The sequence below is a fragment of the Macaca nemestrina genome, chromosome 8 (genome assembly GCF_043159975.1).
Source record: "Macaca nemestrina isolate mMacNem1 chromosome 8, mMacNem.hap1, whole genome shotgun sequence".
Classification (NCBI taxonomy): Eukaryota; Metazoa; Chordata; class Mammalia; order Primates; family Cercopithecidae; genus Macaca; species Macaca nemestrina.
In genome coordinates, this window is record NC_092132.1 from 76,779,063 (window position 1) to 76,805,113 (window position 26,051).

Genomic DNA, 26,051 nt, shown 5'->3' on the forward strand with positions numbered 1-26,051 from the left:
GGAAGCTTCATTTTTTCGAGAGATGTTCCATCATACCTTCATGCTGAGGGGAATGATCTAGGAGAAAGGAATGGGAATGAAGAAAAGTGATGAACTTACATGGGTGAGTTAGAGTAAGGATCTAGTGCGGAGTGGAGGAGGTTGCCCTAGGCGGAGCATGAGTGACTCACCCATAGCCATAGGGAAGAGCAGAAAACCTGAGCACAGATGAGCCAGGTGCACAGAGAGTCTGCTGGAGAAGCTTATGGAGGTTTTCTTTATGACTGCAGCTATTTTCTCTTTGAAACAGGAAACAGAGTCATTAGTTAAGAATAAGGATGGGGGGAAAGTATTGGAGATTGGGGGACAGCAGGAAAAATGTGAAGTCATCATTGAGGAGAGTGAATATGCGAATGGCAGAGGCAGGTGCAGCTGCATCGCCAGGTAGCACTAGTGTGCCCCTGGAGTTTGGTGGTCGTGAATTCAGTGACACTGGCCAGTGTGGCCATGTGTCCTTCTCTAGCCTAGGTTGGTTCAACCACAGAATAGGGAAACAATTAATTTAAACATGGTAGAGTTTTTCCAGGAGAGTAAAACAGGAAAAGAGGAGCAGAAGAGTTGAGGGCATATCCAAGGGACCAATTACCATGATGGGGCGTAGATAAACCTGACTAAGGAGAAAAATTAAGAACAAGGTGGGTGAGAAACAATAAAACATTGGCAGTCTCAGTGTTTCGGGGGTCCCAATTAAAGCTGAGTGTCAGAGGCAATGAACCAGAAAGATGAGAGGTGCTAGTCAGAAAGTGAGGTGCCTAATACTGATATCATGGATTTGCAGATAATGAGAATGAGAAGGTCTAGGATATGACAGAGGGAGTGATGGGGGAGGTAGGGTGGAATTCAAGATACGTGGCAAAGAGTAGGCAAAGGAAGTGAGAGGCCAGGTTTGGGGAAGGATTACCGATGATATTGACGCTGACTTCACCAACGCAGCAAAGCTACTGGGGAGAGTTACAGGAGCTGGATGTTTGAATATTCAGAGAAAGGGGAATGACTGACAGTTAGCAAATTATTGCTAGAAGATGATGTGGGAAATTAACACACTGGGAAATTCAGAACAAGATGCAGAACTGGGGATTGTTTTAGGGAGGAGACAGCAAGATCTGGAAGCAGCAGAGGATAAAGGATGACACCACCCTCTTCTCCAGCCCCACAGCCTGTGGATCCTACAATCATTAAGAAAAAACAGCAGCCTACTGAAGGGACGCAGGAGTGTTCATGCAGACAGTGTCGAGTGAGATCAGAACAAGAGGGGTTTTTCTAAGAGCACTTAGGGTTCTGAGGCCCCTCTTTCCCAGATTTGAACCTAAAGCTTAATAACAGGATTCTTAGAACAGCTTTCTGAAGAGAGACTGTAGAGCAAAGGATTTAAATGCACAGAATTTGAAGCAAGGCAGCCAAGCTCAGTGACCTAATGGTTATCAATTTTGGGATGGGGATGTAGCCACTCTGGGACTTAGTTTTCTCATTTCTGAACAATAGTATTTTCATAAGGATGAAATGGGTTAAGATATGCAGAGCACATAGAGCAGTCTCTAAGTGGTAATTAATATCATTATGTGTTCAGAGAACACAAGGGGGAGCATCCTGGATATGTGAACACCTCCTCTTGAGCAGTAATATCTCACATCGAGAGAAAGGGAACAAAAAGAGGCCTGATGAGAAAGACTAGCAGTTAATATTTCAATTTGGTGTTCATATACTCAAGGAATCCATTTGCTTTGGTTTAAAAGAGTGATTTCTAAACAGGATCAAATGGAAAGGAACAGTTTAAAGAGGTCACCCCACAGACCCTCCCCCATGGGCCTGCCTGAGCAGGTGGAGCCTCCTGAGCCTTCATTCTGACCACTGGCCCTCCTCCTCCTGACCCCTGTCTCCCTCATGGCCCTGAGCTTGCTCCATTTAGTTTCACACTTTCCTTCTGAGCATAGGTTGGTAAACATTACTTTGATCTGATTCCATGCATTCTTTTTGGTGAAAAATTGGATGATTTCTTGGACTACCTCCTAAACTTGTTGAGTTCACCCTCACAGTCTTGTAGGCTGAACCTGTGCCCTTTTTTTGACTCCAGTCATTAATTAAAGGGGGCTCTTCATGCTAAACCCTTGGAAGTTGAAGAGATCATGAAAAGTTTCACACTCAATTGTTGCATATAGATTTTTATGCACAAGAGCTATTTTTAAGCAGATCTAAATATGATGTTTTTAGAATCAGTTTAGCAGACACTTAAGTGCTTGTCATATACCTAGCATTGTGTGAACTGAGCAGAAATAAAACTTTTTAAAAATCATTCTCCTCCACTTTTAAGCAATTCCTTTGAGTCTAGGATATTTTGTCATGTCGGTCTTATCCAGTATCTAGCACATTACCTGGTATTAACAAAAGCAAATGAATACTAAATAAATAAAAAGAAAAATTTGAACCTGTTGAAATGACATCATCAATGATCTGAAATTAAATGTATGCTCTTTTGGTTTTAAAAAGAAAGTTGTCTTGGCCAGGCATGGTGGCTCATGCCTGTAATCCCAGCACTTTGGGAGGCCGAGATGGGTGGATTGCTTGAACCCCGGAATAAAAGACCTGCCTGGGCAGCATAGTGAAACCCCATCTCTACAAAAAATTTAAAAGAAATTAGCCGAGCATGGTGGGGAGCACCTGTAGTCCCAGCTACTCAGGAGGCTAAAGTGGGAGGCTCACTTGAACTGGGAGGTGGAGGTTGCAGTGAGCCAAGATAACACCACTACACTCCAGCCTGGGTGACAGAATGAGACTCTGTCTCAAAAAAAAAAAAAAAAAAGACAGAAATTTCTCTCTTCCTGCTGCCATCTTCCCGTACTGCCACAATGGTCCACATGAATGTCCTGGCTGATATTCTCAGGAGCATCCACAATGCTAAAAAGAGAGACAAACACCAGGTTCTTATCAAGTCATGCTCCAAGTCATCGTCCAGTTTCTCACTGTGATGACGAAGCATGGTTCCACGGGCGAATCTGAAATCATTGATGATCACAGAGTTGGAAAGATTGTTGTGAACCTTGCAGGCAGGCTAAACAAGTGTGGAGTGATCAGCCCCAGGTTTCATGTGCAACTCAAAGATCTAAAAAAATGGCAGCATAATCTGCTCCCATCTGACCAGTTTGGTTTCATTGTACTGACAACCTCAGCTGGCATTGTGGACCACAAAGAAGCAAGACGAAAACACACAGGAGGGAAAATCCTGGGATTCTTTTTCTAGGGATGTAATACATACTTACAAATAAAATGCATCAAGGGGAAACAAAAAAGAAATTTGTTTTGGATTGAACTTGTACGAAAAAAGGAATTAAGAAATTTATAAGTTATGAGGTATAATTTTTGTGTGTTTTAGATATTTTCAAGACTTCTGTTCTTTGGTTTCTTTGCCAGATGACGTATAAATCAATTAAAATTATTTATGCTTAAATTTGCATGTTAGATTATTTCTAAATTACTAAATTTGATTTATTTTCCATCATACCTATCACTAGTTGAATTTACGGCATATATTTGTGTATTCGCTTGTTTACTGCTTGTCTCTTTCTGCCAATAGAAAAAATTCTAAAAGGAAGGGGACCATTTCCAGGTTTTATTCACAGATATGTTAGAAGCAATTATGAGTTTTAATGGAAAGAAAACTTCTTAATGGGCAGTGAATTTAGCTTTTATTTTAATATTTCATACACATTTCTAAATTATAAAATTTTCTCTTTATTTTATGACATATTTTCAATCTAATAACCGTGTTCACTTAAGAAATAAAGCCAATTCACCAGATCTACAGTATTTATGGATATTATTTTGTTTCAATAAGGTGGTTCAGCTGTAGAGGAACTTCATTAGGCTTCAAGGCCTGATGAGCCTATTTATAAATTCACATTACAATTTAACAAGTAATTTTAGAAAATCTATTACTCAGCTACTGCAAAGTTTAATTAAGATGGCTTAAAATAAGATTATATAGGCTTATTAAACTCAATTTTTGTTTACATTTATATTATAAATGTGGGATTATTTTTAATAACTCTAAATGTGCAATGAATGTATATGTTTTCCCACTAAATAGCTAGGCAAGCCATAGGAATTGATACCATTTGGTAGGATTTGACAATCACAGAAAACCTTCAATCATTTCCCAACACATTCACCTCTCTCTTTGGTGAATTCCTCTCACTTTTCTTGCTCAAATGCTTTAATTTCTTTCTTAAGCACTCAATTCTGAAGTGCTTTGAGAATCTAAGAAAGATGTGGCAGGACTCCATGTTAGTATCTCTTGTCTTATTCTACTAGTTTCCCTTTATCACCCTCACAATTTCTTTTCTAACTATCACTTAATGCTTCAGGTGTCATTTGTATCAAGCTATTTGTAATGTACGTCTTGACCTCTTCATACAACGTCATGTTTGGGGGACCTACGGGAAGAAGTTCACATACAGTACATCATTAAAAAAAGGGGGTAAGCTTCTACCCATAAAGCTCTCAAGGTTTATTATGCCATTTATTTAATTCCTTCTAATCTAATGGTGATATTCTAGCCTATCATGTGTCTATTATTCTGCAGGAAAAGGAAAGCTGGCTATGTAACAAAGATGGAGCATTGCAGTAGCCATTTGAGTAAGACTTAATACACAATAGAGAAAAATTGAGATAGGAAAGGCTGCAAGAAATAAAGATAAGACTATAAACAGTTCTTCTTGTCAATAAGCTTTATTTAGCAGATGCCTAGCGTCAGCCTGTGCCTTTGTCACTCATGTAACAGATGTTAAATGACAACAAAAATGTGCCAGCCCCAGTGGAGAGGGTGGGGTGAAAAATGGATGGAGTCATGCTTGAAAATTAAGCTTTCTCTTTCAGGAGTCTAGGATATGATTTTGTCAGTTGGTCATTAAAGTATAGTACAGGTTCATTTCTATTTAAGTGTAAAAGCTAATACTATAGTTACAGACTCTGGAGTCATTAAAAAATTTTCTCCAACCCTTTCTGCTTGATCCAAATCAAATCTAATGCTGTGTGAGTTGCTGGTATAAATTCAAAAATCCTGTTTTGTATTAGAAGATGGAGAAAATATAGTTTCTAGCCCATAGTTTACTGCTGTTCTTGAAATTTAATTCAGATATGCATGCATTCTTTCTATTCTAATGGGGGCACCTGAGCAGAATTTCACCAGCTCTTTTCTGTCATAGTGTAATACCTCAATTTATAATTTAAAGACAGAAAAATAAAGAAAAAAATTAAGACAAACATTTAAGAGACATGTTCATGGACTGAGTTTTCTAGGTAAGGGAGTCCACTAGGATTAGAGAAAAAGTTCTCCCTTATTGAGTATTCAAGCAGGAATAAGAGCTCACTGAAGCTAGGAAGAAAATAGAAGCACTAACACTTGCGATAAATAGTTCTGATTATTATTATGACTAAATGAAAGTAAAATGAAAGTTGACATTTCTCAATTTTACATTTAAGAACTAAAGATTTACCAATGAATAAAGATAAAGGTCTAGTAGGTTTTATAAGCCTGGTATTAAAAAAATTACTCTCATTGACAGATGAAATTGATCTGGCATTTCACAAAGAAGGTAAATGGATCTTTATAAATGGTTTTCTTCTCCTCTTACAAGACACTTCAACTATTTAAATAATTTAAAAGTTATTTCTCATGGAAATAGAATCAATTTTCTATAGGCCTGAAGCACATTAATGAGTATTCTGAATTTCCTTCCCTCCAGCCAAGTGATAAGTCACCACAAAGAACCCCTGAAAGCTATTACATTGTAGAAAATACAATTTTCTCCTTGACAAAGAATAGTTACTGGTTGCTGCTAAATTTAACATAGAAAATACCAAGTTACTGTGGCTATGCTATGCATAGGAAAAACTCTTCTGTGATGGCCAGCTGGTAACACTCACAGAAAGCTTAAGCTCCTGTCCCATTTCCATTCATGAGTATTTGTTTTCACAGTCTTGTCTAAGCCATGCCTCCTATGACATTTTTCATCCCAGATACTTTGCAGAAGTTTTCATTTTTGTTTTGAGTTTTACTCATTGCAACTGGTATTACAAAAAAAATTACTCTGAATATAGTTTTCCCAATAAATAAGATCTGGACAATTCAACATTAATTCACTATTACCAGCACATGGGCACTTAAGGTAAACTTCCTGCCACCATTTTGAGCATCAGGGGTCTGAGTGAAATGAAAGTATAGACTTTCACATTTACAAATAATGGTAGTTTCAAAAATTATACAAAGAAAATATTAATAAATATATTCAATCATAGTTATCAACTCTAAACTTAAATCGTTCTAACTAAGGTTTCTCTCTCTTTATGGTCAATATTAACTTTGCCTCCTATGGTCTATTATACATTTAATACTTTTATTATCCCTGATGATTAACAATATCTTTCTGGTACATCAGAAGTCCCCCCTCTCCAATTCTTAACAGCCAGCCACTCTCTGTTCAATATTATAGTAGGTCTTGACTGGCAGCATATCCTTGAAATTATTTCTCTATTTGGTTTCAGTAGCAAAGACATGGTGATCTAGATTTGAAGAAAAAAATCAACACCAAAACCCCAAAGCAGGTCTGAAACCCTCATTTTAAGAGACAGCAATTGATGTTTGTATCCTATGTATAGACTAACATAATTTTCATAAAAAATTACTAAAAGGGATTTCATAAAAACCACTTGGGTTTATTTTCCCTTTACCTTTTAATGACTAGTAATATAGAATCTCAGCAGACAGCTAGCTCATCTCACCTTCCTGCAGGGCTAGAGCCACTATCTTCACTTTCCCATTGGTCATTTTTGCTTCTTGGAATTGGAGGCTGTAGCATTTCAGCGGCGAGGGGATCAGCATCATTTTCTTCTCTACCAATCCATTCTCCAATCACACGGGGCCTCAGAATAGAAGAATTAAATGCCACTGTTTCCTGAAGAGAAGAAAAGAATATGCTGTCTTAGATGACTTTTTTCTTATTAACAGGACAACAGGGAAATAAAGTTGCCTAGAGATTTGACTGTCAAATGCTTTTTGTCTTTCTGAATTGAAATAAAACTTCAGTTTCCTCCAACTCTACTAGATAGTTTGTTCTATGTGATTTATGCTAATTCCTGAGGTCACTGTGATAAAGGACCCAGGAGTGAAATCTTTGCTTTGAATTTGGAAGGCTGCATGTGTGCTCTCAGGAAAGAGGTGTGGGATGAGCATTCAAGGCAGAAGGAAGAGTGTGTTGTAAACAGGGCGGCCCACATAGGGAGAGAGCTTGGTGTCACTGCTGGGAAATAGTAAATAATGGCCCAGGTGGAAACTGGGTTGGGGTCAGGGGACAGGGACAAGAAGAGATAGGGCTCGAAGGGCGTATTGCTTCCAATTGCAAAGCATTTTAGACATTTCGGGATCCAGTAGAAATTCGAAACAGGGCAATATCAATGGCAGATATATTATACTAATTCAACAAATGTTAGTAATCTGTTTTCATAGACTAGGATACGATACAGCAATTAAAATGCTACTGTAGCAGAATACAGAATACATGTAATTGCTAGCGATTTTTTGTTATGTGAAAAAAGGACAAGTTAAAAAGCAATACTCATAGTATAATCTAGCTTTTGTTTAAAAAATTCATATGAGTGTATATCCGTTTCTCGTTCACTAATTCATTCATTTCTTCATTCTCTAACATTTATTAAGACTTGCTACAGGCAAAGAACTGCTTGCTTGCTGAGGAAAACAATGGTGAATAAGATCACAATGTAATAGTGCCTTTATCTGAATGAAGGAACTACAGGTGATTTTAGTTTCTTCTTTTTGCATTGCAACATCATTTCTATATTCTACAGTAAATATGAGAAAATATATTTTAATGCCTCTTCAGCTGAAAAATATAGGCCTTGCTTAAATATGTTTAGTGATAAATTTTACTATTACAATAGTCTTGAACAGTTCTTTAAAAATTCAGACGGTGGGCCGGGCGTGGTGGCTCACGCCTGTAATCCCGGCACTTTGGGAGGCCGAGGCAGGCAGATCATGAAGTCAGGAGATGGAGACCATCCTGGCTAACACGGTGAAACCCCATCTCTACTAAAAATACAAAAACAAAAAATGAGCCGGGCGTGGTGGCAGGTGCCTGTAGTCCCAGCTACTCAGGAGGCTGAGGCAGGAGAATGACGTGAACCTGGGAGGCGGAGCTTGCAGTGAGCCGAGATCATGCCCCTGCACTCCAGCCTGGGCAACAGAACAAGACTCTGTCTTAAAAACAAAAATAAAATAAAAAAATAAAAAAAATTACAAATTCAGATGGTGTTCTGAGTCTTCAGACTTCACAACATATTCTACATTTCAGTACAGAATATAATGCAATATAATCTTATAATAATACAATATAATATATAATCAACATACAAATATAATACCAAAAGCAACACATGAAATACGATTTAGGACATATTTGATAAGCATTTCTCCAAGTAATAGCAAGTGACAGAAAGGAACTAGATATCTTAATTTTAATCCAACCTACATGAAAATATAGCAGATACATTTTAGAACCAGTGTTTGTAAAACTTAGCAGGTAATCTGAACTCTTTCTATACTTACATTCCCCACATCAGAAAATTAAAGCACTACAATAGATTTCAGCTGTAAAATAATGCAATCAAATGAATGTTTTCAAAAAATCAGAAGGGCATGTGCATTTGCCATAATTTAATATTATTTGAAGAACAGAAATTAAAATTAACAATACTGTTCAATTTTAAATGTATATTTACTTTTAAAAGCAGATGATTGTGAAGACATGTTTTTGAATTTAAAAATCTATAAACAGATTTACAACTTCAGAATACTTTTCCATCTGTGAGACTTTACAATGTTACTTATTTCTTGAATTTCATTTTCTCCAATTTTAAAATGGGGATGATAAGAATTATAAAGCCTATTGTATCAAATGAATTAGTAAATAACATAGTTAAACGATAAAATTCTTCCCCCTCTACCCCCCGGTGAAAGACCATTTTTTAAAATTTGTTTTGCTTTAATTTTCAAACCCTTAGGACCAATATTTTCATAAAAAACGATGAAAACCAATAATCATAAACAACAATCTTTACAAAACAAAGTCATATAAAACATAAGCCAAGGGTTTTAAATTTGTTTTCATTCAACAAATATCGGATTGCTACAAAATTCACTAAATACTCACTCTCAATTTCTATACTTCTTTTATTGGAGAATAGTAAAAGTAATTTAACAGGCTCTGCGTTGTGGGCTTTTAAAATAGAATTGCTGTGTGTCACTGTGTATTGAATGTTGTGTGTGGATGTATTCTCAGTGAGCTGAGGTCTCTGAGAAAAAAACTATTATATATACACTCATATTTGTGTATTTGTGATTTAATTTTCATAACTTTTCAAAAGTAATACAGGTGTGTTCTTCATCTCCTGACTGACCAGAAAGTACAGTTGCATGATGTAAGTGCCCAAGTTTATGTTTATGTTTAAAATTAAGTCAGCAATGGGCACTATTACTTTAAATGTCAAGGTCTCATACAAAAAGACCAAAGAAAGCTAAAGAATCCGATACTTCAAACAATCACTTATATTAAATGGGAAAGCTAAGCCTTAGATCTGCATCTTTTAATTCTTACTTTAATATGCTTGATCATAGTTTTACAATAAATGCATACCAGAAATGACTCACACAATATTTTTCATTTTGAAGCACATTTTATCATCGTACAATGTATGAGAAAAGAATAAAACCAGACCCTTGATTGCCACTGTTCTTTAAATCACAATTTATGTAACATATTCCCCTGTATCTACCACTTTTTTTTGCATACTTACAATTTTTTTTTTTTTTTTTTTTTTTGAGATGGAGTCTTGCTCTGTCGCTGGCTGGAGTGCAGTGGCGCAATCTTGGCTAACTGCAACCTCTGCCTCCCAGATTCAAGTGATTCCCTTGCCTCGGCCTCCCAAATAGCTGGGACTACAGGTGTGCACCACCATGCCCAGCTAATTTTTGTATTTTTAGTAGAGATGGGCTTTCACCATGTTGGCCAGGATGGTCTCGATCTCTTGACCTTGTGATCCACCCACTTTGGCCTCCCAAAGTGCTGGGATTACTTTCGTGAACCACTGCGCCCGGCCACAAATTGTAATGCTAAATCAAAAGTCAACAACAGAATGTTCATTAAATCTACCTTGGACTTTGAGTTTGGAGAGTTGGCATCTTTTTCTGGCTTGATATACTAGAGGCTGTCTGCTATTTAAGGCCTTAAAGGGAGGGTCAGGGGAAGCACATTGAATGTATTTAGTCTATGATCCATATTCTAAAGGTTTTTCATTGCTATTCTGTTTATTTTGAGGGAAAAGATACAAACATGGAAAGTACAAAATAAGATTATATATAACTGTATATATATATAAATGGCCCCACATGTGTGTTTTGTAATTAAATATACTAGTTTGGAGAAGAGGAAGCTCAAGCTCAACATGGACCAGATTCAGCAGTGGTAGTCTCACCGAGGGACATGACCAAACTTCAATATAAATTGTGCTTTCTTCCTTTTTTAAATTTTGGATTCAGGAGGTATACATGTAGGGTTGTTTCATGGGTATATTGGGTGATGCTGAGGTTTGGGACACAGATAAACCATAAAATTCTGTGTATAAGCCAGATACAATTATTTAAGAGTGTGGACTGTATTCAAATCATTTCTATATATTTGATGTATCACTGTGGAACGCACAAATTGAGTAAGAATAGATACATGGTAGTCAATAAGGGCAGAGTAACATAACAGGGAATTGACAGTGCAGTTTTTATCCTATAAAGTTTCATTTTATAGATATTATATTTAAAAGGTTGAATAATTAATTCAATGTTATTAATCTCATTTACATATGGGGCAGAATTGGGCTTGGAGATTTGTCTAACTATAGGCTCAAAGTAGATGGGACTTGAAACACAGAAATGAACAAAGAAATTGACTACTGGAACAACAGAAATAGATGAGTTTAGGCACTGTAAGCCAAAGAGTGAAGAAGGTTTTAGAGTTGGGTATGATCAGAAAGTTGAGAGCAGTACAAAATCAGAACTAACTCCTTGGTTGCTTACTAGGAAATCAAATGCAATGGTAGATGTATTGCTATTGAAAAGTAGAGCACAGAGAGAGAATAAATGGTGTGATATTCAGGATGTTTAACTCCACCTGGCATAGAAATTTAGTAAGAAATAGCTGACAAGCAAAGCAATAACAAGGGCTGCAAACAAGAGTCAGAGGAGTTAGGAAGTGAATCTTTTACAGGTGAAAAATGGGGCTCCACTATTTTTATTTTTCTAAATTCACAAAGCTCTTTATATTCCTCCGATTCTGGTGCTGATGAAAAATTGTTAGCAAAGAGCACTTTCTCCTTTTAAAAATGTATATATATCTGAAAAAAAATTGAATATAGCCTTTTTAAACATAGTAGATCAAAGTAGTAGAGTTTTGGTTATATTATTTATATTTGCCTAAGCTAAGTAAACATCCTTCCGTAGATCTTTATGAAAGGGTTTTAGTGAAGAGAGCAGTTCTAAACACTTCATATAACACAGAAAATCCATGGCAAAAGTAATTTTAAAATGCAAATGACTTAAAAATTATTTGAAAATATTTTAAATACATGGGTAAAAAACATTTAAAATTTCAGAGATAAACTTTTAAAATCCTTATTATTCTTTAGTAATGTAAAAATACATGTTCCTTTGCCCTTTCAAGTATAGAGGTCCCTAGGTTTTGAGGTTCTTAAGCAAGTCAGCATAACTTTAATAAGAAAAGCAGACAGGACGTGGATTATAGGTAGATTACACACCTGTAATCCTAGCACTTTGGAAGGCCCAGGCAGGTGGATCACTTGAGGTCAGGAGTTTGAGACCAGACTGACCAACACTGTGAAATCCCATCTCTACTAAAAATAAAAAAAATTAGCTGGGTGTGTTGGCACATGCCTATAATCTCAGCTACTCAGGAGGCTGACGCAAGAGTATCACTTGAACCTGGGAGGAGGAGGTTGCAATGAGCCAAGATCACACCACTGCACTCCAGCCTGGGTGACAGAGCAAGACTCCATCTCAAATAAATAAATAAATAAATAGCATTCCCAGTCAAAAATTCTTTCAAAGCTTACAAATTTCTGCAGTATGGCTTATCAGCAAGAAGCTCACCTATCCAGGAAGTAGTTACCTTGTCCTAGGCTCTCTCTCCAAGAAGTCTGCTTTCAGTGGTTAATCCAAGAGTTCAACTACTATGACCACTGGTTCTCAGCACACTTGATTATACTCCAAGTTATCTGACTCTATTTCCTCTTGTTAATAAAACTGGATGTTTATGGAAGGCTGAGATCATGTCTTAAACTCCTTTGCTCTCCTCATAATAAATAGCGTAATTCTGATTTCATGAAAATAAACTATTTTGAATGAATTTTAAAATCCTCAAGAATGAAAAACAGGGCATATGCAGTGAACTACGAAGTATCTCTACATCTAACTAAAATCATGTAAATGATTCCCAGACAACACTGATTAATGTACTTCTTAAGCCATATCAGAAGAATGTCTACAAGATGGTCATTTTTTTAATGAAATATTTCTTATAAACTCTTAAGGTTTGGATAAATTATTTTGATCCTGCTATTTCAAAAAAGGAAGTTTTGGAGCACAATTCTGTTACACAAACACATTAGATGTTTGGAATAGATAATAAACATCCTTAAAATAATATACACATTGAATTCAAGTTAGGGATTAAAGATGGTAATGTAAGCAGACTGTTAGCTCTTTTCCCACTAGCTCTTATTCTTTGTAATAATTACTGTGAACTGATTCATACATAGCACAATTTGTGTGTACTGGCTGAAGGCCAGTACATCACATCAGCAGTTGAAAAGAGTGTTCAAAGAATTTTTAATCTTTAATGATATTTACTTAACAGCATATATTCTTCTCAAAAATTTTACATTACATTCAGTGAAAAACCTGGAACCATTTGTGTCTTACTAGTCAACATGTTAAAACTGTAATATGGACAATGTAAAATGAGAAAATTGCTTTTATTTTACTCAGAACATATTAATGAGATAATTGTGGCTCTCAAGATTTGTTACTAAGTTTCAACTTTGTTTGCATATGCTTTTCACAATATCAATTATGAATGGAGTACAAGGACATAAGATCATTTGGGTTTACACTGCTTTAAGATGGTTAACGTTGGAAAGTTTATGAAACACAGGCCAATCTTACTGATTTGTATCTACCCACACTTAAGTGGTGAAGATGAGAAATTATCTTCTATATCTCATAGCATGTAATTTACATAGAGTAGCTGGAGAAAGAAGGAAAAAAGGGAGGGCTGTAGGCATTACAGGAAAAAGACAAAAAAAAAACCCAAATAAGTGAGGTCAAATCTCAGAACTCAGGTCCTATTCCTACATTGTTTAGAAAGGCTTCCCAAATAATTAAACTACTTTTTGAAAATCATATCACTGACAAAAACTGTATATATTTAAGGTGTACAATGTGATTTTTTAATGTACATATATAGCATGAAATGATTACAATAATCTAGCTAATTAAAATAATTAAACTACTTTTTATCATGTGCACTTAGTATATTGAACATGTATACACTATTCAATTGTTTCAATGCCAACTTTCTCATTCTAACTCATATCTGTTCCATTCCCCTCTGTTCATTTTGTTTGCTGATTCCCATAATCTCTTCCTTAAAATTATCTCCTACTATAAAATTACACTCCCCTCCTCAATGAACTTCTATTTTCTTTTATTTCTCTTATTGTGTTTCTGCCTGGTCCACAAATACCCCAACTCCAACTATTTGGATAACTGTTACACTGTTGAATGAAAATAAGACCCATTATTGAAAAAATTTTACAGACTACAAAAGCCCAGTTACAAAAGCCAGATAGCCACGTCCTATAGGCTAGAAAAGCAAATTATATGCTATCTTAATAAATAATTTTAATAATTTTTGCACTGATATTTCTCCTCATATTATGGGCTAGATATTCTGAAAACACTCAATCTTCAAAATATTTAATACTTCTAGCTGAAATGGAACAAGACATCATTTGAATGCAAAGCTTAGGAGAAAAAGACTTGTGGGAAAAGAGGAGAAATCATCAGAAGGGAAATCCGAGTCCAGACTGAAAATGAGAGGGAGCTGATGCAAGCAGCTGTCCTGTGCACATTGACAGATCCCTGGTTGCCTGGAGCCTTTGCCTTGCATGATAATGCCATTAGTGGGTGGTAGAATAATAGACTTAATGATCCTGATTCTTCACCTTCCTGCATCTGAGACAGTCAGGTGGGAGGGGGTCCTCAGAAAAACCCCAACCAGCCTGAGCACTGGGGTGGAGACACAGAGGTTCACAACATTTGCAGCAGGGAGGAGCCTAGCCACTCCTCATCCTGTGTGGAACCTGGGATCTGAACTGTGAGGTGGGAAGCACTCTAGCAGGGACTCTGGCCTAGCAAGAGTCCCTGTTTCCACCTTTTATTCCTTTTTCACCCAATAAAACCCTGTCTTACTCACCAATCAAATTGTCTGGAAGCCTGAATTTTCATGGCTGTGGGACAAAGAACCCCATCTTTACCTGAACTAAGGAAAAGTCCTGCAACATTTTTGACGCCCAACATGGGGCTTGAGAAATGGTGAATAAAATGGGTACTCAAAATCTCTTCCTGTTGCTTCTAAGCCTATTCATCCTCAGACTTCTGAGGGTAGTGGAAACCATACCCCCAACCCCCATCACTCCCAGGCCTTTTCATGGCCTTTTCCTTCCTTTTTTGGGACAGACCAGCAAGCAGCAACTCCCTGTCACTCCGTGCTCCCTGCTGGGGCTGGGATCACATGACCCAAAGGTCCCATACAGTCAACTTGCTGGTTCCCAGCCATGTGATGCAACAGTGTTCCCCTTCCCAGGCCAAGGGGTTCAGCTTTATTGGACAGTAATTAAGCATTTCTCCTGGTGGAGGAACCACTTGCATAAGAATAAGAGGTTCCCAGGCATATTTAAGCTGTTTTTTCTGTTTGTTTGTTTTTCTTCTCCTTCTCTACATCATCAGCAGTTAACTTTTATTTTTTATTCCTTTTAGAAGATGTTTTTACTAGGCCAGACCTCAGAAATATCACTGTTTATATTCTCTGCAAAGTTTTGATTTGAAATCAAGCCTCTGTCTTGTTTTACATCCTGAGGGCATGGCTTGTAACTCCAGTGGCAAGGCTTTGTTTAGCAATCCTACCTTAGAGAATAAGTTCCTTTCTGGTTTGACATCTGCATGTACTCCTAGCCCTGTCTCTTCAAGGATGCCACCCAGTAACTAGGTTTTCTTCCTCCTGTCTGTGTCTGTACTGTGTATGATGCCTGTAATAAGACCTCCTAATTAATTTGGTCTAAAGAAAGACAAGCGCTTGGATCAAGTAGTTTTTCAAGGGAAGCTAAAAGCTGCAGTACCTTTCAGTTCATGTGACTTTAATCTTTCAGAAATAAAAACAGCCTTAAATATTATTGGTAAAATGCAGGGATCATTAAAATGTAATGTAGGTGAACTAAAACATGCAGGTCAGATGCAAAGTTTGCTAAATGTTTTGAGGTTACAAACTGCTTTTTTGGTTTTGAAACTATTTGATGTGCTGGCTTCACAATTGGTAAGGCCTGGGGACAAATGGAACTAATCACACCCTTAATTACACTGGAGTCAAACCTTGGCTGCACTTGGCACACAATTAAAGCAACTTACCAAATTTTACCTTAAAGCTAAAAATTGCTAGGAGTTACAATTATAACATGTAATTGAGACTACTGGAAATATATTTACATACAAGGTGTGTAAGAACAGTCAAATTTGTTGTTGGTGGACTTTTTTAGTAAAAGGTTATAAGAAAGCATGGAAATGTAAATTTTTGCCTAGGGTTAAAGGACTGCTTTAAATTAGATAGGAAAAGCTAAAAGTTCAAACAAGTGGTGGAAGAATTCTGAAAATTAATCTTGCAGAAGAGGTTGTCTGCGTGAACATATTGACTAAATATGTTATATTTAGTTATAGAAGGTTAAAAAGGTTTTACTTATTTAAAATTTCTGATTCATCATTTTGGCAAAATAAATAATTTATGATAATGTGGAATTCTATTTCATAATATCAGGTGTTTTAAATCTCAAACATATTTGACAGCCTTCCCCAAATCAAACTTTATTTTCAAAATTGTTTTCCCTGACACCTGGCTTTTTGAATGGTTCAAAGGGCCCCTGAATCATCCAGAAAGAAAAGTAAACAGGATTATTTAACATGTTTAGGTACACAGGATTGCCAAAATGATGTTCAGTCTTCTTTAGATTGTATTTTTGTGAATAACGCTAATGTACGTTCCAAAATTGTATGGGATTTCTAAAATTCTAATGTTTAAATATATGCAATAAATCATAACTAAGGTTGTTAAGTTATGGCAAACCACAAAGATAACCAAACTTCTTTGTCAATTGTGATTCCAACTGTTACTACCCTGGACATTTTGCTATTCACAATCACTGTCTTGTTTTAATCCTTTTCAAAAGATGGTTGGTAATAAGCTATAGAAATTTAACAGGTGCTCCCAAATACAGGCTTCTGATAACTTTGAAGAATGTGACATTTGAATAAAGAAGAAAACACTTTATAAAGAGCTCAAGTGTTTACAAATATCAAGAAAAACCAGAGTTAATTAAATGGACTGAAATCAGATAGCTGAAGCAACCTTTTTGACTTTTGCTTGGAATGTTGCTGATCCTTATTTTGTCTTTCAGAGTCAAAGGAAACTTATTTTGAACTATTTACAGCCTTTAATAATTGAGTAAGTTATACTCTTATGAACAAAATTTGGAGCATGTTTGTTTCTCTCTGCCTGGTTCCTCTAAAATTTGGAAACCATCCACGAGTATTCTTAACTTATGGCATTGTTAAATGTAGTGAACCCCAAGTTACTCTTCAAAGCATGTCAGTATGTTCAGCCCTCTTATTTTCTGTTCTCAATTTTAAAGTTTAACTTCCTGGTTCTCTTCGCCCCTTGCCTCTAGTTTCAGTAAACAACTTTCCTGCCAGTTGTAATCAGTAGTTCACATCTGTTTCCCTGGTCATCTGCTTTGACCTGAGTCACCGCTGGTCACCTGCTCCATCCTGACTCATCCTGAGTCACCTATTCTGCAACCATCCTTCCTGCAAAACTGCTCACTGCCCCCACTCCAACTAGTACCCCTGCTCTGTTTAAAATAGCCAATAGAAATTACCTTAGACTGTGCGGTTCAACCCTAGTCAACAGGTAATGACACAGCAGTAGGGATTACTTGCATGAGGAATAAGAACCCCTTCTCCCTTGTTCGGGTGTGCTCTCGCCATTGCTCCATCCATGAGGCGCACCATTCCATAGAAGTAAAAATTGCCTTGCTGAGAAAATTAAATTTATGTTCAAGTGCTATTTCTTTGGTAACACCCCAAAATTTATTTATAACAGCAATATAGTTGTTTGCATCAGTGCCATAAGAACCCATTTTTCTTTTGCAACAGGACACAATTGGAGAAAGTGGTTATTTTACCAAGGCTTTGACTGGAAGAGTATGCTTCCCTTTAAAGAGTCAATCTAAACTTGCAGACCCAGTATAAGCCCAGTGGGGAGACTGGCCTCACACCCTCATCTATGCAGTCCCTGTACAGGGTTCCTGACATGTGGTCAGTAAAGAATGTCACTTTCTAATAGGCCCAGGAGATCCTAAAGTTTATCTTCAGACCTTAAGAGACGAGGATTACACAACTTACACATATTGGAGAATACTCAACCCATGGCTTGGATGGGCTTTAAAGGCCTTATCTGAGATTCTTTGGGGGAACACAGTTCCCTCAAAGCCAATCCAAACAGCCTGTGTAGAAATAATTATTCTTGATGCACTTTATGCAAATAATCAGGCTAAGTATAAGATTAAAGTCTATTTTGCAAACAACTCAGTCCTATTATGATTTTTTTCTCAACATAAATGAGGACAGGAGAGACAGAAATCATGTTTCAAAACTTATCATACATTTGTCATTAAATTCTAAACTCACTAGTTGTTTTTCAGTTTTTGCCTACATCTTAGACTAACCCTGCTTATCCCTGTGAACTAACCAGCAATCTCTGGCAGCAGCTGCGAAAGAACAAGAAGGATAGCTAATGTAAAAACCTGGGTTAATATTCTAGTTCTGAGTAATTATCCTGCAAATCCTGCCAGGTGATGGGAATAAATAGGATGCCCATCATGCAGAGGTTTCCTTTTGGGAAAGTAAGACCAAGGGAGCTAACCAAAGCTAAGCACCATGCACCCAAATCCTGCAAGCATAACTATAGCCACCAGTTTTCTGGGTCTATCATAAGACATCCTTTCCTCTCCCTGGTGGGAGGAGGACTCAGTTCTGCAGTTTCACCTTACTATTTGACTTATGATAGGGAGTGCATGCAACCCCCCAAGGCACATTTTGTCCCATACTCAATGCCAAGCTTTGGGTCAAAGCCCTAAGGAAAAAAACTGGATTTAAGGGATCCAAAGGCAGACAACGACAGATGTTAAAAGGCACAGCACAAGTGATCATGGCTAATTCCTGCCAAGTAAGCCAAGCCCACGCTTCCTGTTCCATGGATAAAGGCCACATTAGTATCCATGGCATAAATGAGTCCTAGGAAATTCAAGGCTACCGACAGCAGGGGAGATAGGATGTATGTGGGTACAAGGACAAAAGAGGGAAAGAGAATGCTCTTCCTTTTCTCCCTCACTTATACCCCAGGTATCTGCTCGGAAGAGAAGGCAACCAGGGATGCCTGCTCCCCTCTTACTGGATGGGTTAGCCATTCATCTTCAGTCTGTACCCCCTTTCAAATGCATCCCAAATCCCTGGGACTCCTCTAAAAAAATGCCTTCTTTATTCTTTCTCCTCCTTGGTTCTCTCTTCACAAACAGGTAATTGTGTCTCTGTACCATGAGACACTCACCTCAGTGCATCCTCCAAACTGGGAAAACTTAATTTCCCAAGTCTTAAATTGGTTGGCTTAGGATTGAGCTCAGGGGAAGGGAACCCAGAAGCCCAACATGCCAGCAAAAGGGTAAAGTTTTTTTTGTCAGTAGGACTTTTGGCCTCCCTCTCCCTGTGCACACTGTTAAAAGGCCTTGGGATTTTTGAGCTGTCCTTAGCTCCCCTTGTTTTGCTTTGATACTGCTTTCTAATAACCCAGTTTGTCTGTTCTTGCCTTCAGGCCATCAAACTCCAAGCAGTCATGTAACCAGAGCCTTTCTGCTGGAACCCTTAGATAGGCCTCTGAGGGAGCTCTGACTGCCATTTCCCCCAAAACAGCGCCCCCTGTCAGCAGGAAGCAGTTAAGATTGGTCTTTGTCCTTATCCTTATTTTAACAGTAGTTAGATGTATTTATTTAGGGGGGGAATGAGACAGCTAGGTGGGAGGGGGCGTCCCCAGAAAAACTGCAACTGGCCTGAGCACTAGGGTGGAGACACAGAAGTCCACAACATGTGCAGCAGGGAGGAGCCTGGCCCCTGCTCTTCCTGTGTGGAAACTGCAATTCGAACTGAGAGGCAGGAAGCACTCTAGCAGGGACTCTGGCCTAGCGAGAGTCCCTGTTTCCCCCTTTTCTTCCCTTTTCACCCAATAAAACCCTGTCTTATTCACCATTCAAATTGTCTGCAAGTCTGAATTTTTGTCTCCATGGCTTCCAGATGCCTTGCATTTTTCGATTTGCTCTCTTGCATTTCTGTCATCCCCTTGAGAAAGACACACCTATGCTTATCCGCCAGTCTCAAAAGGCAGATGCAAAACATTTGGAACAGACTGAAGTCACTCTGGACAAGCCCAGATTATATCAGCCGAGAGCCAGCCAACCTCTAGACACATGAGAGAGCCCAACTGAGATCTGTTGAGCCCATCAAGCCAAGAACCAGCCTAAATCAGCCAAACCCCAGAAAAGTAGGAGAAATATTTATTGTATTCAGCCACTGAGTTTTGGAGTAAATTCATATGTAGCTATGGCTTACTGAGGTAGAAATTCATCCTAGAAGTAGAGTGTTGACTAATAAAAGCCCAAAATATATGCCATTGATTTTGGGATATAGTTGTAGGTGGAGGCTATAAAAATGTAAGAAAACTATTATGAAAGTTTGGAAAAATGGAGACCAGTGTTATGTGCCATTAAAGTGTTTGGTAAAACTATCATCTATGATAACTTAGAAGATAGAAAGTGAACCTAATAAATGTTCAAAATTGGGCAAGAGGGAAAAGTACTGCAAATATTATCCACTTGATTTTAGGTACGTATGATAAGTTTCTTCAAGAAATAGAAGAACTTAGAAAATAACTGGCCAATTTGCAAGCAAAACTCAGAAAAAAACATTAAGTCTGGCTGAGTTTCTTATCTCTGGTCTTTCCAGACAAATACTTTAAAATTAATATATATCTTTGTGAAAATATTAAATTCACGGCCTTGCCAGAAAGATAAGGCCTTAGGGTAAAGAAGAAATCAAGGATGTAACTATAAGACCCTTTATTAAGACCTCTGAAAAATACTGAAATGGTGACTATTCAAGGTGTTTCACAACACCTAAATTACCATTAATTAAATCTAGAAAAATAGGCTTGTCTTAAAAATAATTGTGGATATAGTTTTTCACATAAGAAGAGGAGATGAATCAAACTATATAAAGGAAATCCATAAATTATCTGGGACAACTTGATTGACAAAAGCATCAGGCTGGAGTTAAAGGGGCTGAAACGATTTCAGATATAAAAAGCCCTCTGGGCCCTCAGTTTTCTACAGTAAGGGAGTAAGCTGAGGAAGTTGCTCAAAGGCATCTTTTCCAATGCCCTCTTAGAAGTGGCCAAAGAGGTTAACAAAAAGGAAATAAACTTCCAGAGGGTAAAGCCAAGAGCTGTGGAGAACAATAAATGGAGACTCAGGGAATCCAGTTCCCACTCTCTGGGTGCAATTAAGAAATACCCCCACACTTCTGGGTAAAAAGATATGATGACATTTGCCCAGCAAGATTTCAGAATTTCTATGAGCCAGTGGTTTGTATGAACCTCCCATTTTCTAATTGTTAGTGTTTAATCTGATTATCTCATGTCAGTCTCATCATCTAATGGAAATAAATTTTTAAAAAACCTTGTCTTTTTTAATATAGAAAAATTAAGAGAATTCAGAGACAAGGAATAAATCAAAGCGTTCAGCAAGTTTACTGGATTTAAAATAAAATTACAAAAATCATTTTTATTCCTATTTGCCAATAAATGTAACTTATAAAACAGATAGCGAATTTATAATAATAGCCAGAAATACAAGATGCCAAGGAATCAATTCAATAAAAATTTGCAGGACTTTATTGTAAAATCTTGTAAAATTTAATTAAATGGAATTATGCTACGTTCATAGATAGGATGACTCAGAAAGGTGAAGATGTCAATCCTCCCATAACAATCTAAAACACAATGTAACACTAAACTCAGTACAATAACAGAAATAAGCAAATAGGCCAATGGAAGAACACAGAGGCCTCAGAAACAATGTAACTGGCAGCAAAAGCATGCATATCAATGGACAAACGATAAACTTCAAAAATGGCTCTAGAAAATTTATCCATGTGAGGCAAAATATATTCCAACTTCTCACCGTATTAAAAAAGAGATGTGGTAGATTAAAGACCAAAATGTGAAAAACAAAACTTCTAGAAGAAAAGAAAAAAGAGTATTTTTATGACTCCAAGTAGGAAAGGATTTTTAAAACAAAGCATCAATACCACAAGTTAATGTTAAACATTTATATTCATAGAAGGCACTATTTAGAAAGTGACGACAATCCTCCAAATTAGGAAATAATTGAGACATGTATACTAACAAAGGCTGGCATCCAGGATATATAACAAACTCACACAAATCCAAAGAAAAAAAATGAGCAATAAAAACGGGCAAATAAATAATCAGGCATTTACCTTTGTTGTTAAAAATTACAAAACTGCATAGCCAGATGCAGTGGCACGTGACTGTAGTCCCAGCTACTCAGGAGACTGAGGCAGAATGATTGCTTAAACTCAGGAGTTCAAGTCCAACCTGGGTAATATAGTGAGGACCCATCTCAGAAAAAAATTATAAAATTACTCCTAGCTAACACCGTGAAACCCCGTCTCTACTAAAACATAGAAACAATTTCCCGGGCGTAGTGGCGGGTGCCTGTAGTCTCAGCTACTCCGGAGGCTGAGGCAGGAAAATGGCGCGAACCCGGGAGGCGGAGCTTGCAGTGAGCCGAGATCGCGCCACTGCACTCCAGCCTGGGCGACAGAGTCAGATTCCATCTCAAAAATAAATAAATAAATAAATAAGTAAATAAATAAGTAAATAAATAAAATTACTAGTTAAATCTATGAGAAGCAATTTTCATTAAAATGTTGGATAACAGACACTCTTGGCTTGGACCAGGAGTTAAAAAAATTATGAACTGTTGGTGGGAGTATACATTTATACAATCTCTTTAGAGAGAAATTTTGCATTATCTAATAATAAAATGTACATAATATAAATGCCATATTGCTGAGAAAGTCATCTTCTAATTTTGTACCTGAGTGTGTGTGTGCATGCACGAGTGTGTGAGTGTGTGTATGTGTAGCAACATAACAAAATCAAAAAAAAAAAAAGAAAGAAAGAAAAAATTCCAAGGGGATACAGTTAAAATTCAGAATAGAGATGGAGTTGGCTACCATCCAATAAATGTTGGTTTCACTGATGAGTTTTTTTAGCCACATGGTAGTTACCTAGGTGTTCATTATGTTATTCTTTATATATTTTGATGCATGATATAGTCATAACAACATTTGAAAGTAAAAAAAAAAATTCAGTAGATTAATTTAATTCCAACTAGTTCAGTTTTTCAGTTTTGGTTCAGATATTTTTATTCCTCAGTTAACTTCAATACCTCTCCCTTGCATGATTCTCAGCCAGTCATGTTGCTCATTATTTCAGTGAGAAAATGAAAGCAATCAGAAGAGAATTTGTTCAACTTCTCACCCCCAAACCCACCAGTTACTGGCATTCCTTGAGTGAATGAAAGAATGATACAAAATTCAAGTAATAACAATCTTATATTCAATAATACATTATCAACATAATTAGTCATTTAAAAATGAAAATAAAAACTACAATGAAATACCACCTCACTCTCATGAAGATGGCTATAATTTCAAAGACAAACCATAACAAGTGATGGCCAAGATGTGAAGAAATTGGAACCCTCAATACTTGCTGGTGGGAATGTAAAGTGGCACAGCCCCTGTGAAAATCGATTTGGGGCTAGGCATGGTGGCTCATCATGCACTTTGGGAGGCCAAGGCAGACAGATCACCTAAGGTCAAGAGTTCGAGACTAGCCTAACCAATATGGTGAAACCCCCTCTCTACTAAAAATACAAAATTTAGGCCGGGCATGGTGGCTTATGCCTGTAATCCCAGCACTTTGGGAGGCTGAGGCGGGTGGATCACCTGAGGTCAGGAGTTTGAGACCAGCCTGGCCAACATGGTGAAACACCATCTCTACTAAAACACAAAAATTAGCTGGGCATGGTGGCGGGCACCTGTAATCCCAACTACTTTGGAGGCTGAGACATGAGAATCACTTGAATGCAGAAGGCGGAGGTTGCAGTGAGCCGAGATCACACCAGTCCACTCCAGCCTCGGTGACAGAGCTAGACTCTGTCTCAAAAAACAACAACAACAACAACAACAACAACACAAAAACACAAAATTAGCCAGGCATGGTGGCACATGTCTGTAATGCCAGCTACTCGGGAGGCTGAGGCAGAAGAATCGCTTGAACCCAGGAGGTGGAGGTTACAGTGAGCCAAGATCGTGCCATTGCACTCCAGCCTGGGTGACAGAGCAAGAGTCTGTCTCAAAAGAAAAAAAAAGAAAATCAATTTGGCAGTTCCTCAAAATTTTAAATACAGAGTTACTATATGACCTAGCATTTCCTATCCTCTGTATATACCTCAAAGAAATGAAACGACATGTCCATACAAAAACCTGTACACAGATATTCATAGAAACATTATTTATAATGGCTGAAAAGTAGAAACAACTCAAAGATCCATCAACTGATGAATAAGAAAATGTGGCATACCCATACAATGGAATATTATTCATCAATAAAAAGAAATGAAGTACTGATACACACTACAACATAGATGAACCTTGAAAACATTATGCTAAGTAACAGAAAACAGTCACAAAAAATCACATACTATATCATTGCATTGATGTGGAATTTCCAGAATAGAAAAATTTATAGAAACAGAAAATAGATTAGCGGTTGTCTAGGGCTGAGGAGTTGGAGGGACTGGAGAGGGAGAGTAACTGCAATGGATATAAAGTTTCTTTTGGGGATGATGAAATTGTTCTAAATTTAGGTTGTGGTGATGATTGCACAACTCTGTGAATATCCTAAAAACTACTAAATCGTTTACTTCAAAAGGATGTATTTTATGATACGTGAATTATATTTCAATAAAGCCGTTAAATTAACACTGAAGTTCATTTTCCCTTTTATGGTAGAGTAATGAATTAAATGCAGATCTAACTGGGTCTAACACTATTTGGAGTGACACAAATGAAGGATCAGAACCCAGGAGGTGAATATTTATTCCACATCTATCAACTACTAGTTTTGAGATCTTGAGCAAATCACTGAGTGACTTTAGCCTCAGTTTTCTTATTTGGAAAAAAAAAGAGCAAAACTACTCCACTGGACCGTTTTGAGAACTAAATTCAATAGCACATCAAAAAAGCACCTCATATGCTTCCCAACAGGTGCCCAATATTCTCTTTTCTCCCCTTCTTTCCTATCTTCTGCATCCTACCCATGATCTAAAACTTTTTACTCTTTATTATGAAAATGTTCATACTAATACAACAGTGGAAAGATAAATGAATGCCTTTGTACCCACACACATTTTCATCAATTGTCAACCCAAGGGTAAACTCACTTCATTTTTATATGTGACCCCCATCCCACACAGCACATTCCTTCCACGTTCCCCCTTCCCTGCCCAGATTATGTCAAAGCAAATCTCATTCATCATATCATTTGTAAATATTCTGGTATGTACTTATTAAAAAAGTACATTTTTTGTGGTATTACCATAGATAACAATAACACTCTAATATAAACAAATATCTAATTAGTTTTCCAATATCCCTGTTTATCTAGGAAAATTATCTTTGGACAAGTCAGGCTAAGCAAGACTCCATACATTGCAACTGATGGACACTCTTAAACATTTCTCTTAATTATTACATTTCTCTTAATCTATAGCTTCTGTTCCTCTGCTTCCATTTTTCTCTTATGCTTTTTGTTGTTCAGGAAACCTGGGCCTTTTGAGCTTTTTATCTTGTAAGTTTTCCACAGTCTGTATTCTTCCTCTCACATTCCTGTGATGTGGTTTGAAATGTTCCTCTGCTCTTTGTAATTCCCATAAACTGGTAGTTAGATCTGGATTAAAGTTTTCTGTTGTTTTTGTTTTTGCCAATATTACTTGAGAGAGAATGGCTATCACTTCATCTGGAGGCACATAATGTCCCACTCCAGTGATGCTGGCAGCATTGATAATTATTGCTTAGATCCATTAACATACTAACCATTGCCAAATGGTAATTGTCTAATTTCATAATTCTACATTCATTTATATACTGGAATACTTCTGTAAAGAGAAATTTCCTGTCCTCAAATATTTGGCTACCTTTAAGTGTAACTTGTATAGAAAAAGCAGATCAAATGTTTGATTTTTTCCCTCTACTTTTACTAATTTTTTAAAATAAGAACTTTGGTCCCCTAACATCCCCCAAAAGTGAATAATGAAGGCTTTTTTTTTGATGAACATGTGGATTTTAAAAT

The 26,051-nt window shown here is 37.1% G+C and overlaps 1 protein-coding gene across 5 annotated transcripts in view; it reads right to left on the reverse strand.

Annotated features, from left to right (window-relative positions):
• The window catches only part of C8H8orf34 (chromosome 8 C8orf34 homolog), a 493,915-nt gene that overhangs the window by 303,481 nt on the left and 164,383 nt on the right, over positions 1–26,051 (reverse strand). For all 5 annotated transcript variants that reach the window (XM_071068138.1, XM_071068137.1, XM_071068134.1 and 2 more), the window contains one exon: positions 6,814–6,986. In XM_071068138.1, the coding sequence (XP_070924239.1) occupies positions 6,814–6,986 (173 nt within the window). The remainder of the gene's footprint in view (positions 1–6,813; positions 6,987–26,051) is intronic.